Consider the following 14478-nt stretch of genomic DNA (forward strand, 5'->3'; position numbering starts at 1 on the left):
AAGTACCACTGGCAAAAAACAAAACAAAACAAAAGGCGCCACTCAAAGAAATGCAAGATATGAGTAAGATACGATGTGTCATTTCCTAGGTCTTGAAATTTAAATAGGAACACACGGCCAGCATGTTTAATGTAATCGAAACACAGGCAGCATTGATTCCCGAAATACAACAGAAAAGTAAACCAGTTTTTTGCCAATTTGTGTTTTAATTCTAACTGGGGAACATTTCAGAACTTTCTCGGACAAGTCTCCTTGACATCTGGTACTGGATTAAATATTGGCATAGCATTTGTTGTCTGCTGACAATGGGTCAAACTTACTTGGCAAGCCCTCCCTGGGAAATTATCGACCTCACGCAAATCTGTTTCAATTTCCATTTTTAACACTGATGGTTTTAATTGAGCTGGTTCACAACAAGCAAGTTGCAAAGTTCCTTTAGTACTTTTAAAGCAAATAATCTTCAGTGTATGTACATTTGTGATCACATTCAGAGAGTGGTGAATTGGTCTGGTAAATTAAAAAAAAAAATTTAGTGTCTGATTTTAAAAAATAAGACAGTTTACTTATGCCCTAAATTGGGTTTGTGAATATTATGGGGGTTGCAAGGGTATTGTTTTCCAGATGTTTACTATGTACAGAGCACTTCGCTGTGCCCCATAGGGTCATTTCTGTCATCGAAAGAGCTTATGTTCCACTGGAAGAGAAATACTAGCACCCCCCCCCAAAAAAAAAAGAGAGAGTGAAGGGAGAACTTGAAGAAAGCCTGGGATTGTCACGGGACTGGAGCCAAGTGGCATTGAATGTGAATTGAGTTTCGAATCAGGCAGCCTTGGTTTTATAACCCCAGGCTGCCTTTAAATTCTTCTCTCATTGGTGTGGTTCTCTGTATCAGCCTAGCTAGTTTGTGGTGGAAAAGAAGAGGCAGGTTGGAGGCTACTTCTAAGTCCCGTCCTAACAGCTCTGTTGGTGGCAGGGAGCCCTGAGTAATGTCTGACACTAATGTGAAACTCGAGTATATTAAAGCCGTGAGGGTGGAGAGGACGGGGAGTAAAAAGGCAAACCACTTATAGCGAAAGATGAAATCTTTGCCCATAGAAATAGGCAAGCAGCTTATGTTGTTAAGAACTCTAAATTCTTTCAAAATCAGGCACTCAGAATCATTTCTATTTTTATATCTTTGTATGCTTCCAGCAATACAAAATGTATTACATAGACCTTCTCTATTTCAGAAAGTCTTTGTTGTGTGGCTTCCTTCCATAAAGTTAGTGTAATAGGTCATGGGCTGGAGGATAAATTCATCCAAAAACACCAGGCCTTTTCCTGGGCTGTAAGAAGCCGGTGGGTTCTATTTTTACGGATAAGATTTTATCTTTGCCTTTAATGGTTCTGCTGTTAGTCAGGGTTTTATATTTACAAAATGCTTTTTATTTTTACACCTACCTAGTGCATTGTGCACAATAGGTGCTTACAGTTCATGCTGTTGAATTAACTTGAACCCACATTGTCAGCCTTGGGCTTGCGGCGGGAGCCGCCGTCCATACCTTCACTGCTGGAGAGGTGAGTTTGGGAAGCCCCGGGAACTAGTCATGAAATCTGCAGGTGACTTTGGCTGTCATTAGTTTCCCTGAACAGACCTATTTTAGCCTTGCCACAAGGAACCCATGCGTTTGTTAGCTTCTTTTGTTCCTGTCTCGTGGATCTGGGTGCTGAGACCAGGATGGGTGAAGTGCCTTGTCCAACAAGGTCACATAGGATCAGAGGTAACATTAAAACTCAGTTATGTGTGGGCGCCTGGGTGGCTCAGTCAGTTAAGCGCCTGCCTTCAGCTCAGGTCATGATCCCAGGGTCCTGGGATTGAGCCCCACGTCAGGCTCCGTGCTCAGTGGGGAGCCTGCTTCTCCCTCTCCCTCTGCCACTCCGCCTGCTCATGGTTGCTTGCTCTCTCTCTGTCAAATAAATAAGTAAAATCTTAAAAAAAAAAAAAACAAAAACAACCCCCTCAGGTATGTGTGACACAAGACTTTGAACTTTCCAGAACACACAGTGTCACAGCAGTAGGTTGTGTGTCTGGAAGATGTCAGTGTGAGTAGTACTTTTATTTCATGGGCAAACCAAGGACCCAGGGGTGACTTGGGTCCCAGCTGTCCTTGGAAGATGAGTCTAGAGAAGGGATGGAGAGCAGATTGTCAGAGAGGGTGGGGAAGGGATGAAGTTAGGAAAACCAGAAAGACTGGAGGAGGGGAAGCCTGGAGGCTCTTGCGCTCCTCAAGGTGAAAGGTCATGCAGGAGGCTGGAGAGGAGGAAATAGGAGCTAAGTTAATGATCCCCTGGAGGCTGATGGGAGGGACCAGGCCTAGAGGGGAGGGAGACCAGGAGGGTGGAGAGGCTGCCTCCTCTTCCGCCCATTTCAGTGACATTTCAACCTCAAATACAGAATTTCCGTAGTAAATAAAATGGCTTTCTAAATCCACATCTCTGTTGAAGAACGTATTAATTCAAGAAGGAAAAATTATTTCACACGACAGTTTTCAGCCAAACATCTTCCCAGTGAAGTGTCGACCTTTCTTGCCCCTGAGCGAAAAGTGCGGTTCCTAAATAGCTGAAGCTCTTTTCAGACTCTTCTCTGAGCAGAGACTCCTGATGGGGTTGGAGGCGAGGAGCTGGTTGGTTCTTTTTGTGACTGTGCACTGAGGCAGTCTGGGAAATGGTGGTCAGAGGGGCCCCCAAAGAAAGAAGACCACTCCCGTTACCTTTGTTATAGGCACCCTTTGCCGCACACACCCCCTGGGGTCCCCCTGTAAAAACCCTTGCAGGTTTTTGTTTGTTTAGCCCAGGAAAAAGACCTTTTGGTGTGAGGAAAAGTTTTCCTTTTCCTAAGGAACTGGTATTCTTTTTCCTGATAAACAACATGGGGCCAGGTGATTGATTCCATTTCCCTAATTCTTTCTTTGCCCCACGACGATGACAAGCCAAATCTACAGCTTATCTTCAATCACATTTCAGTACCCTATGACCTGCGTGACCACGCGTTTTCCTTTTCGTCATGTTGTACCTTCATGAGTATTTTTGTTTTTACTGCTTATGAAAACAACACACAGTCACTGTTAAAAACCTGGGAAGTACAAGAGAGTTTTGATAAGGAAAAAAAAAAAAAGCACCAGTGGGCCTATTATTTTCATGTATCACTGTCAGTAGTTTTATATCTTTTTTTCTTTTTTGTTCCATTTTCAAATACGAGAACGGTACGGCCTATGTATTCATTGAACACACATACACAGGCAGATTGAAAAAAATACATATATATAAATTTTGAGGAGAAAGGAGACTTTTAAAAACAGCAGACACATTGGGTTGCAGGAAGGCTCAGCAGCAAGGGAGGGAGATCGGGAAAGAGGTGGGAGTAGCAGGGCAGTGGGGATTCATCCAGCTCAACTGCGGGTCCTGGCAGACAGTAAGGTTACACTGAGAAATCCGAGAAAGGAAATGAGTCAGTAACTCAGAGGGAGCGGAGATGAGACAGCAGCGTGAAAGAGCCAGTGGCTTAGGCTGCCTTCGGGAACGGGGCGACGGGAGTGAAATGATTTGAACAATAGCAGAACGTAGCTTTCAAATCAAATCATCAGCGATGTATCAAGTGCTTGTGAGCGATGCCCTTGCTTTTAGCATTCAGACTGGGAGCCACCCTGGACATCATAAGAGCCGAGCGTTAGAGCAAAGCTCGTGTCGGGTCGACTGGTGGGTGTGCAGAGGCTGGGAATTCCAGTGGCTTTCTTCTCAGAGTTGTTTCTGAGCAATGAGAACTGCTCACTTAAGACTCCCTCTTGTACTCTAGTCTTTGGGGAATACCATGAGTGACACTTTTAATTAACAAATCTGCTGGGAACAAAACTCCTTTCAGAGTGTTGGCTGGGCATGGGGTTTGAAGGGTGGGCCGAGGAGGCTCCCACGATCCTGGGGGAGTTCTAGGACTTGGAAGCCACGGCAGCGCTGTACCTCCTCGGGGTCAGACCTCTCTGGGATGGGGCCAGAGGGTCCTCCGGGAATGCCCCAGCACTCTGTTCCAGGGGATGGAGGCTGGCCAGCTGTGGTGACGTCCTTAGGCAAGCTGGGCTCATTCACCACTTGGGGTGTGGGCCTTTCTGCTCTCCCCAGATTCGGGGGCCACAGCCCACTGGTTCAGAATGGGAGAGGAGAGTGGGGACCACCGTTTGGGAATGCATCGTTCTGGCTCCTGTGTCATTCCTGCCACTGACCGGGAGCTGCCTGACCACAGCAGACGTGCGTCACTCTCCCTCCCGCGGCTGCACTCTTGCTGCTGCTGGCGAAGCATCGAGATCCATGGTATCAGAGGGTCTAAGAAAGGCTCATGGAAGAGAAAAGGATTCCTTTCCTTCCAGGACCATTGTGGAAAGTATGTAGGACAGACCTGCCTCGGAAAACATGTTATAATAGTGTGGGTCCTGAAGGAATGGTTAGTCAGAGGGTTTCTTAGCTCTAATTACTTTGCTAAAGGGAGTTTACTTAACTCTGTCATCCTCATCAATTGGTTCCTGACTCTGAAGGACTTTGAGGACAAACCCCCTGAGGCTGGTGATGAGTTTCCACTTGACCAGAAGTTGACAAAAGGATTTTATGAGAGCTTTCAACAGAATTATAATTGTTCAACTGAAGGTGTAACTAAGACCATTGTTTCTTTCGTTTTCATCTTTTTGTGTTTGAGAGAGTGGTTGTCATCTCTTTAGTTTGGTCTTTCCCCTCTATTTGTGTTTTTCTTAACAGGACAGCCTTGGTTTTAACATTTTTATTCTTCCCCGTTCATTTTTGATTGTTTTGAAGACTGCCGATGGTTCTTACAGCATGGAAACTCAACAGTTAAACTTAATTACGCTTCTTTTACCAAGCCTGACTTTTTTTTTTTTTTTTTTTTTAATCACACTCACTTAAAGGCCTTCTTGGGAAAACATCCAAGTTTTCACTCAAGGCAGTGGATGAGTTCCCCGTGCAATAACTTGCTGTCTAGGATAAAGAAATCTGAAGAAGCGGTTAACAGTGGCAGCATTCAAATGCGTGGAAACAGATGCAAAAGAAAAGACAAATACAACTCTAGTGAAGAGGATGTCACTGATTTAGGATTAAATTGAACAATAGTAATAGTGGTTTGCTATCCTAAAGATTCAAAGGGAGCCATTGTTATTCAAAATTAAGGTGTATTAACTGAAAGGACAATCACAGTCCTTTCATGTGGATCTAAAGGGTCAGTAGTGTGTGGGGGTTGACAGTCACAAGTACTTTGGAGGAGGCCAACCTAGTTGCAAGGCTTAGAATGGAAGGCTGACGTTGTTTCTGCTGTCAGAGTTTGTTGTCTTGGATAAATATATGAAGAACTCTGATAAGTTCTGGTACCAAATGAATATGCTCATCTTTAAAAGAAAAATGTGGTAACATCTCAGGAAAGAGTTCACGGCATGCGGTACATAAAGCACCAGGAATGACTTACGATGTGGTTTGGGAGGAGGAAGACAAAGATGGAGGTCCTGTCCGTCTTTTTAAGGACACGGGGAAACTCTGGGCAGAAGCTTATGTTGGGCCAGTTTCTCTGAGATTAAGGCACAATTAACAAATACTGGAAGTCGTGTATGACCAAAAGTCTAATCATGTCTTTGCACTCAGAAACCTTCCTGCCTTGGCATCTGGGTTTCTCCATAACTGTCTTCCAGTCTTCCTACGTGTAATTCCCGCTACCCTGTACTCCAGCTACACAGTCGTTACCTTGCTGAGTCGAACATGAGCTTCTTGAGGGTTTTATGTATTCCCTGTGTGGACCTCACAGTGCCTTCCTTGCTCTTAGTAAGAGCTCAGTCATATCATGTTTACGAGGTTAGTTTCCAGAGCGCTGTCTTTGGCTGAGACCAGTAGATGTGTCCTCGTTATGTCAATACGAGCAGGGGAGTGTGGGAGGGCTGGCGGGGCAGGAGAGCACGGTCCTGCTCTGGGAGAGGAGTTCCCGCCATGGCATCCCAGTGATTGAATGGAGGGGAAGCATCTGAGGAGCTGGGGAGAGAAGGCTCCTTGGCTGGGAGGAGACACACTGGTGCGACAGAAAACCTTTAAGAGGGTTTTTGCATCTAGGGGCGGCTGGGACAGTGAAGTCATGGGCTTGTATTCAGAGAGTCCCTGCTGGGGCCCTTGGATGGAGGGTATGTGGGCAAGCGTGACCTTGGATGAAAACACACACAGTGTGTCAGCCATTTGTAAGCAAATCCTAAGGGAAGAAGAGCCAGCGCCGTTTAACTCTAGGGCTGTTACGGGTGATGGTGATAATGATAATCATGCTGACAATTAAAAAGATAATTGTTTTCCTTCTTGTAGTCACATAGAAAAAATCACCACATGGCAAGACCCTAGGAAGGCGATGAATCAGCCGCTGAACCCTATGAACCTCCACCCTGCGGCCACGTCCACCCCAGCACCCCAGAGGTCCATGGCCGTGTCTCAGCCGAATCTCGGTAAGCCCAGAGTGTCCACTTGGAGCTGAATGAGCAGGTGGTTAACCCAGAGGCTTTGGAGCCCAGAAGCAGCTCTGGTTGTCTTGGTGTCGACTTGTGCGCCCAGATAGTTCTTGGGTGCGTTACCCTTCGGCCACCTTTGCCTTTTTTCTTGGTGTCTTTGCTACCAGTTCACAATACTGCTATCTAGGTTCCCACTATGGTTCCAGCATCTCCTTCAGTTGCCTCAGTTGGAGTGTGTTTAAAAATCATTTAGGCCCCCTCTCTTCATCCAGGCTGAGGCAAGTACACACCCCTGTTCTGTGAATTTGGTTCCTGAAGACTGCGAAAGGTGCAGTTCTAATCTCAGATCCCCTTCTTTCCTTCTTTTATTATTATTACTTCGCGTAATGTGTGATTGACACCAGGCTAGGTGCTTTCACGCCTTATCTCCTTCAGCTCGCAACCACCCTACAGGAAGTGATAGTATATTCCCATTTTACGGATGAGGAAGCTTTCTCAAGGTCAGACAGCTTGTGGATAGTAGAGTTTGGAGTTTGAACTGAGGCTGCTGTGGTTTAGAAGGCATTCAGATCCTTTACCTGATCTTCCTGAGATACCTGCCCCCAGACAATGCAGCTTATAATCCTTACTTCATTTAGAATGTGTAAGTGTGATTTTAGAGTTGAGAAAAGATTATTTTCTGCTAATTGCCTTTACTAAAGAAGAACTAAAATTCTGCCCACTGGAGATGATCAGATGTGAATTAATACATTGCAGCGACATAACTAATCAGCTTCTATTGTGGTCATGCCCCCCATTCTCCCCCTTCCAAAGGCTAAGAATAAAGGGTACTTTTAAAGTTTTATAAAAGACGGTCCCATTTTCAGATAACATTTCCATTTAAGATCAGATACCCAGATGCTGCTTTATACACAGAATAGTTAATTGTGGAGTGAAAAGAATCTCCTGTTGGATTTTTCAGGAATGAACAGGATAAAAATGGAAGCATTATTCCCAGACACCTTCCCTCATTCTGTGACTTAGCCAAAGTGAGTATGAACTCAAGTAAACCCGAGTCAGCTTCAAGTAAATATATTATTGTCTATTCTTCCAGGAAGTCTGGATCTACCATTTTAAAGCTTGCAGATGTAAAATATATCCAGAAGCAAACGACTTGGAATAACTTCTGTTGTGTCCCATATCTAATAGGCAGATCAAGGAAAATGGTACCAATGCTTCTACCAGCAGTGGTAAACTGAAACTTCCCATGACTCATTTGTCCCAAATATATAAGAGATCAAATAGAAAGCAATTGCAAGCGTAGTAAAGAAACCACAAGTTGGGTAGCATTAGATGAGTTTCAGGGTTTCTTATAACCATTTAATTTTCATTAAAAATTCTAAAGACTGATTATTAAAGTATTAACTTTCATTTTAGAATCCATTATAATTGGAAAAAACATCTTTCCTGGACTCAGTTAAAAAAATGCACAGTTTTTCGAAGCATTGTTCAAAAAGTAAGTTTTTCTCGGATCCCCGTTCCTGGAGTCCTCTAGTACTTCCGGTCAGGGGGATGTGTTTCTTCACATGAGTGCTGTTATACTGGACCTACTGTTCTGCACCTCGCCTCTTCTGCTTTTGGTATCCGTACACACAGAGCTGCCTTATTCTTGTAAAAGATTTCCTAATCGTCTCAACATAGTGATATGCCATGATTAGTGCATTGAGCTGGCAGCCCCCATCTGATGGATAGTTAGGTTGTTACTGGTATGTTGCTAGTATACACAGTACTGGAATGAATACCCTTGTTTATGCTGTTTTATGTACTTGCCTTCATTTTTCAAAGTTGAGCAACAAGTACAAAGTGGACTAATTAAATTAAAAGGAACTCGAATGCTTGCAAGCTAACGTTGAAGGCACACGTGAGTCGGCCTGTGCGCGGGTGCCACTCCCTCCCTGCAAAAGCACAATTGTTGGTAAAGTGTATCTCAAGAAATTGGAGTCTGAATGTCAGAACTGTGTTCACCTATTGCTGAGTTAAAATACCTTACTTTCCAGATTTCTAATAAATAGAAGCAGTCAGTTCCTTAAGACACACTCCGGGTTTTTTCCTAACACTATTTGAATATTTGTCCATTACAAAAAAGTGTTACTAGCCTACAGCGAATCACAGACGTGTCCCAAGGATAGACATGTAACAGGGAATGCCAAGTAAGCACCAAGGACTGGGGATAATTTAGAGAGTCACAGTGTGGTCCTAATAATAAGTGATTTATTGAGAATATGTTATTTCAGGCTGTAGCTCTACCAGTAGTTTATACTCTGTTATCAATTTTTAAAACTATAAAGAGCAGGTCCTTTTACTTCTTAAATCTGAATTTTGTTCTTTTCAATAGAATATAGCTAACCACTAAGGGAACTAAGTAGTATGTCTCCTTTGCAAGGAGGTATTTATGTATAGGTGAAAATGTCAAAATACATTAATAATAATAATATTATATATATGTGTAATATTATTATAAGATGATAAAATTAGTACCTTTAATAAGCTAATTGTATATATTTCTAGAGCTGTGATGTAATCTCTGATATTGCTAAATACATTCAGAAATAAATCTCCTTTTCTTGGGATTCTGTGTTTTACTGTAGGTTAGGTTCATGGATTTGGGAATCAGACTGTCAGAATTTGAAAGCTGGCTTTGCCCATTACTAGCTTGATGACCCTGTTAAGTTACTTAATTTTGCCTTAGTTGCCCTATGTGTAAAATGAAGGTTATTATTATAGTATGAAGAGATTATATGAGTTTATATATGTAAAGTGCATAGATCAGGTGTCTGGCACATTTACAAGCTATAATTGTTTTATTCTTAACATTATTCTTTGTGGAAAGAAAAGTTTTATTTTATATTTTATTCAGTGTTAGATTTGAAGATAATTTCATTGTTCATCATAAAAGCTCTCAAGAAAAAAAAGATTTATTTTGGGCAGGTTAGAGCGCAAAGTGCTTTAAATTAGGAACACTGTTTATTACTTTCAGTGAGTGTAGCGCCCCCTGGTGGAAATATTTCAGCGCCCCCCCCCCCAAGCTTATCAGTGAATACCTTATTTTTTCAGTCCATCTATTCCTGAAATGTAGCTTGCAAGTCAAATCATATTTTAATTGGCAGAGAAGAGACCTATCACTTAAAGGTGTCCTGAAATGAGTGACTTGTAAAAGTGGAGTAAACTTTTGTCAGGCTGCATCAGTATCCAGTGAAAAACCATTTGTAGGATGGCAGATCTGCTGTGTATCTAGACTCACTAAATTTTCAAATGCCTGAGTAAAATGAAATAGACTCTGTGGAGGAAAAAATGAAAAATAAATTTTTTAAAAAATTTTATTTCAAATAACCAGCTCTGGCTTGGCCTAGTTTTTAACTGAAATTTTTGTTTTTGTATTTGCCGAATGAAGTTTTCTGTCAGGTTATCCTGCTTGATTCTGTCTGAGCAGATTGGTGACCTTTGTGTCTCAGCCCCCCAGAGATGCCCAGTGAATGGAAGAAGGAAGGAAGACCTTGGAGAACTTCGGGAAGTTAAGAGGAGAGATGGTTTCTGTGTGGAAGCCATAATGCTTGGGGCTGACAACTTGCTTAGAATCCTCACTTTTATGTAACTGTGAAGGGGGAAAACGACTGTCCATGTGAAAGCTGATTTTTTTTTTCGTAACACAAACTGGGGTAGGACCTTGTATCTTTTAAGTTGGTTGTTGGTCTCATTAATCACCATTAATACCCACTGAATTTTTTTGAAGGGGGAACAAATGAAACAAATGGGAAAAAAAGGACTCCACACAGGCCCTATTCTAATATATAGGACAGTGGGCTTGGGGGAAAGGGGTGCCTGCTAAAGAAATCAGTTAGGGTGTTAGGACGGTAGGGGATGGGTAGGGTGGAAGCAGGGCACCTTTTTGTCTGGTGGTTGATGGGAAGAACTTGGAGTCAGAGCTAAGTTTCTCTTGGGTTAGACACTTACTAGTTCGGTTTGTGAGCAACCTCTCTGAGTCTCGTTTTCCTTCTTTGTGAAGTGGTGATGATGACAGCAAACATACCTGGCCACTGTGATGCCTGTCTCCTGAATATTGTCTTGAGTACTTAGGTACTTGGCAGATAGAAAGCCCCCAAAGAAGTATGTTGTTATAAGTGTTCTTGTGAGCTGATAGCCTGACTCTTCCTCCCTGTTCTGGCCCCTGTGTACTCGGGAGGCAGAGCCTGTGGTGTGTACTCTTAGAAAGCTGTCCTACTCCTACCCCAGGAAAACCCAGCCACGGTGCCCATAACTTGTATCGTTTGAGCTCTTTTAAAAATAAGTCGGTGGACCCCCGACAGCAGTCATGAGACGGTGAAGAGGCACGTGCTCGTGACCTGGCTCTTTCTCCATCGGATCATTAACAGGGAGTTGATGACGAGCAGACACACTCAAGTTCCACGTGAAGGACATTTCCACCTCTACAAGTGTGACAGTGGCAAGGTTTTCCCGTTTCTCAGCACACAAATACTGAAATCATGCTGCAACTTAAAATATCCCCATATTTTAAAATGTGACTGCCCAGAGAAAGTGACATGCAGTTTTGCCCTTTTGGTGATAATCCTAGTGATCAGAAACCATGGTGTGCTGGGCTCCTGTCACACATTAACAGACCTCTTTGTTGGAATGAGGCCCCGACCTGGGGTGCCAGTATCCTCCCAGACAGAACAGGAAAAATAAAGACTGTGTAACAACTTCACCAGACTGCCAGCCCGAGCCGGTTCAGAAACTTTTGGTAAAGTGCAGCCAGAGAGTATTTTTAATGCTATAGGAATTTTAAAAATATCACACACACACACACACACACACACACACACACACACACACACACACTTTCCCCTTTGAAGATGTGCCGTCCACCAGGCCAGGGCCTAAGTCCTCCAGGTCTGCCTTGATCTGTACTTCAAATTATAAACACATGTGTGTGTGTGTTTTTCTTTTTTGCAGGGCATGCTTTTCAAGACAAGATGGAAAATCTTGTCTGCTCAGTTTGGTAAACTGGCTTATTCTTCCCTCTAGAAGTGCACAAAGGTGCTTAAAAACATTTTATCAAAAGCAAATAAAATAGCTAAGGGACACAGCAGCCTAGTGTTGCTTAAAGCATGTAGAAAGGTATCCTGAGGTTTGCTGAAAGTCAGATTTATATGTAGATTATTTTTTTCCCCTAATCAAATTGATGTGGTTTGTCTGTGGCAGACACGTCTAGCTACTGTGATTTTTCCAGCTCTGATACTCTCTCTACTTCTTGAGCTTTATGGTTCTGCAGCATAAATTAGCCTGATGTGCGTATGCACACACACACAACCCCAAAGACAAACTGAAAGAGCTTCACACTTTACGGGAGGGGGTAGAGTGATAGGGCATTGGTAGGAATGTCGTGATAGAACCTGGGTATATACGTCAGGGAAGGAAAACTGGTGGGCACGGGGAAAAAGGGAAGAGGTCCTTGTTCAAAAGGCTTTTTTTTTTCTTCTTGATTAGAAAAAGAAGAAACAGTTTTCTAAATACCGTAGAAATCATTATTTTCGTCTTAGATTTGCAGGAAGCCATCAGTTGTCAAAATTCACTCTATCTAATCAACATTCTTGAAGACTGTTCTTCGGAATTTCCAAAAAGCGATTCATTACAGCTTTTTTTTTTTTTTTTTTTTTTTTTTTTTTTTTTTAAAGCTTTTAAAGATATATGAAATGGGGGCTGAAAACATTAAATCAACTGATTCAATTCCTTTCATGCAATAAAGTGAGATGTAATAATATATAAAGAACTGAACTTTAGGTTTCCATGTGTATATTCCATTTATCTTAATGTGGATGAATCTTTTATCTAGATGAATTCAGTTGACCTTGAGCAACATGGGGGGTTGGGGAGCAGACCCCCTGCACCGCCAAAAATCTGCGTATAACTTTGATTCCCCCAAAACTTAACTACTAATAGCCTACTATTGACCGGACGCCTTACCGTTAATACGGAACAGTCAACTAACGCATATTTTGTATGTTCTGTGTATTATATATACTGTATTCTTACAATAAAGTAAGCCAGAAAAGAGGAAATGTTAAGAAAATCACAAGAGAAAATACATTTACAGTACTATACTGTAAATCAGCATATAAGTGAACCCATGCAGTTTAAAGCCATGTTGTTCAATGGTCAACTGTATTCATTGGATGAAGTAAGATTAGGTGGTAAATACTTGTAGCTTTTATTATGTGAAATTTAGAAATTTGGGTTGAAAACCTCCTTTTTGATAGAAAGCCTCAAGAGCCCTAAAAAAAATTTTGATGCCACAATTTTCCTAAGAAAATATTCTCCAAGATAAAATTTCCTATGTAGTATGCTAGATGAACACTTTGGGAAATTGTGCACACAAAGATGGGTTATTTATAAAATAGCCCCCCAACTGAGTGTCTGCAATACAACAATAAATAAATTTGTAACCATTTAAATAATAGTTATAAGGACTATGTGGTACATGGAAAACTTTATTATTTCAATCTGACTTTATAAATCAGAAAAAAATATTTATGCTATGACTATAATTTTGTTTTTTAGAAAAGACTGTTTCGATTCTCCTTTCCCACAGACTTTGCTCTCGCTCTGTGTATTTCTAGCCCCTAGCCAAGTGCATTATGCATCACAGGTGCACCACTTTGTAGAGTTAATGTATTAAGGCAGTCAGTTAGTATTTTTGAGTGTTAATAGTGATTATAGTAAGCCTTTTTGATTGGGGGTGATTCCCTTTATTTTCTCTGTAATGTGGTTATATTAGTTTTACAGTAGCCTAAAGGGGGGGGGAGGAGAACCAGTTGAGGTGTTGAGCTTTTTATAGAGGGAGGGGAGGATGGGGTGTTGGGAAGAAGGCTCCAGGCCCCATGTGCAGTCCAGACAAAACCATGAATCTTCAGGCTTCTGCAGCTGAATCTGCCAGTGGCAAGCAAGTTATTCCCTAGTCTCTAAGATCAGTGTTTCTCCCAGTGGGGATCCACGTCTACCACTGGTAAGATTCTTTGGGGCATTTGTTAAACATGTATCCTCAGGATCCAGTCACCTGATTGCTCCTCAAAGAAGTCTTGGGCTGCTTCTGGAATAATGCCTGGGCCCCCATCTCTGGGAAATCCTGTTTCAGATGATGTAGGTTGGGGTCTTGGAGTGAGTGCTGTTTTCAAGTGCCCAGATGACTGTGGTCATCAGCCAGATGTAGGAGTTGCAACAGAATTGTGTGTTTTAGCATGGTGATTGGAGAATGCCATCATAATTAATGGCAAAAGTCACTCGGGTTATCCATTCTTCAACTTGAGTTATCTGAAGAGAACTCTGAATTCGCTCACCAACTTTTCGACTGGGTTCTTTGTCCAAAATAGACATTTACTATGGCATTTGTCATTTTGACACTTGCTGGTGTTAGTGCACACGTGAGCATTGGGTACGTGATCGCTGAAGCCACTTTGCAGAGAGTTTTGACCCAGTCATACCATGTAGACTTCAAAAACAAGGGAAAACATTGCTGTTTGGAAATCCAGGTTATTGAACTGTATTGTCTACATTCACACGGTAAGTGTGTAAGCTCACCTTGAACTTCGTTTGCTGAGAGTTGACAGGAGAATCAGGCCTCTGCAGCCGAAAGTCCTGAGAAATTCCAGAGAGGCATCCCATGCCCCAAGGAAGAGCAGAGCCTCTGAGCAAGGAGGTCAAGGCCAGGTTAAGATTTCCTGAAGTCCCTTCTTTGTGGGTACTACCTCCCTTATTTACTTATTTTTAATGGATTCTAATTTCTTCACCAAGCTGTGGGCCTTTGTTGAGAGTTTAAAAAATAATTTTGACAGTTTCAGTAGTATCTGCTGGCTGACTTCCAATAGTTTGCCCTCAGGAGCTTCCTTGTTGTAGGGAATTTCGCCCAGTTAGTTTGAGGTGAAGGGATTCCGGGATG

General features: G+C 42.3%; 1 protein-coding gene across 1 annotated transcript in view; it reads left to right on the top strand.

The window, feature by feature from the left end:
• WWTR1 (WW domain containing transcription regulator 1) overlaps positions 1–14478 on the top strand; it is a 126785-nt gene that overhangs the window by 69448 nt on the left and 42859 nt on the right. The window contains exon 2 of the mRNA XM_008711024.2: positions 6370–6506. Within this exon, the coding sequence (XP_008709246.2) occupies positions 6370–6506 (137 nt within the window). The remainder of the gene's footprint in view (positions 1–6369; positions 6507–14478) is intronic.

Source organism: Ursus maritimus, unplaced genomic scaffold, assembly GCF_017311325.1.
Source record: "Ursus maritimus isolate PB19 unplaced genomic scaffold, ASM1731132v1 scaffold_20, whole genome shotgun sequence".
Classification (NCBI taxonomy): domain Eukaryota; kingdom Metazoa; phylum Chordata; class Mammalia; order Carnivora; family Ursidae; genus Ursus; species Ursus maritimus.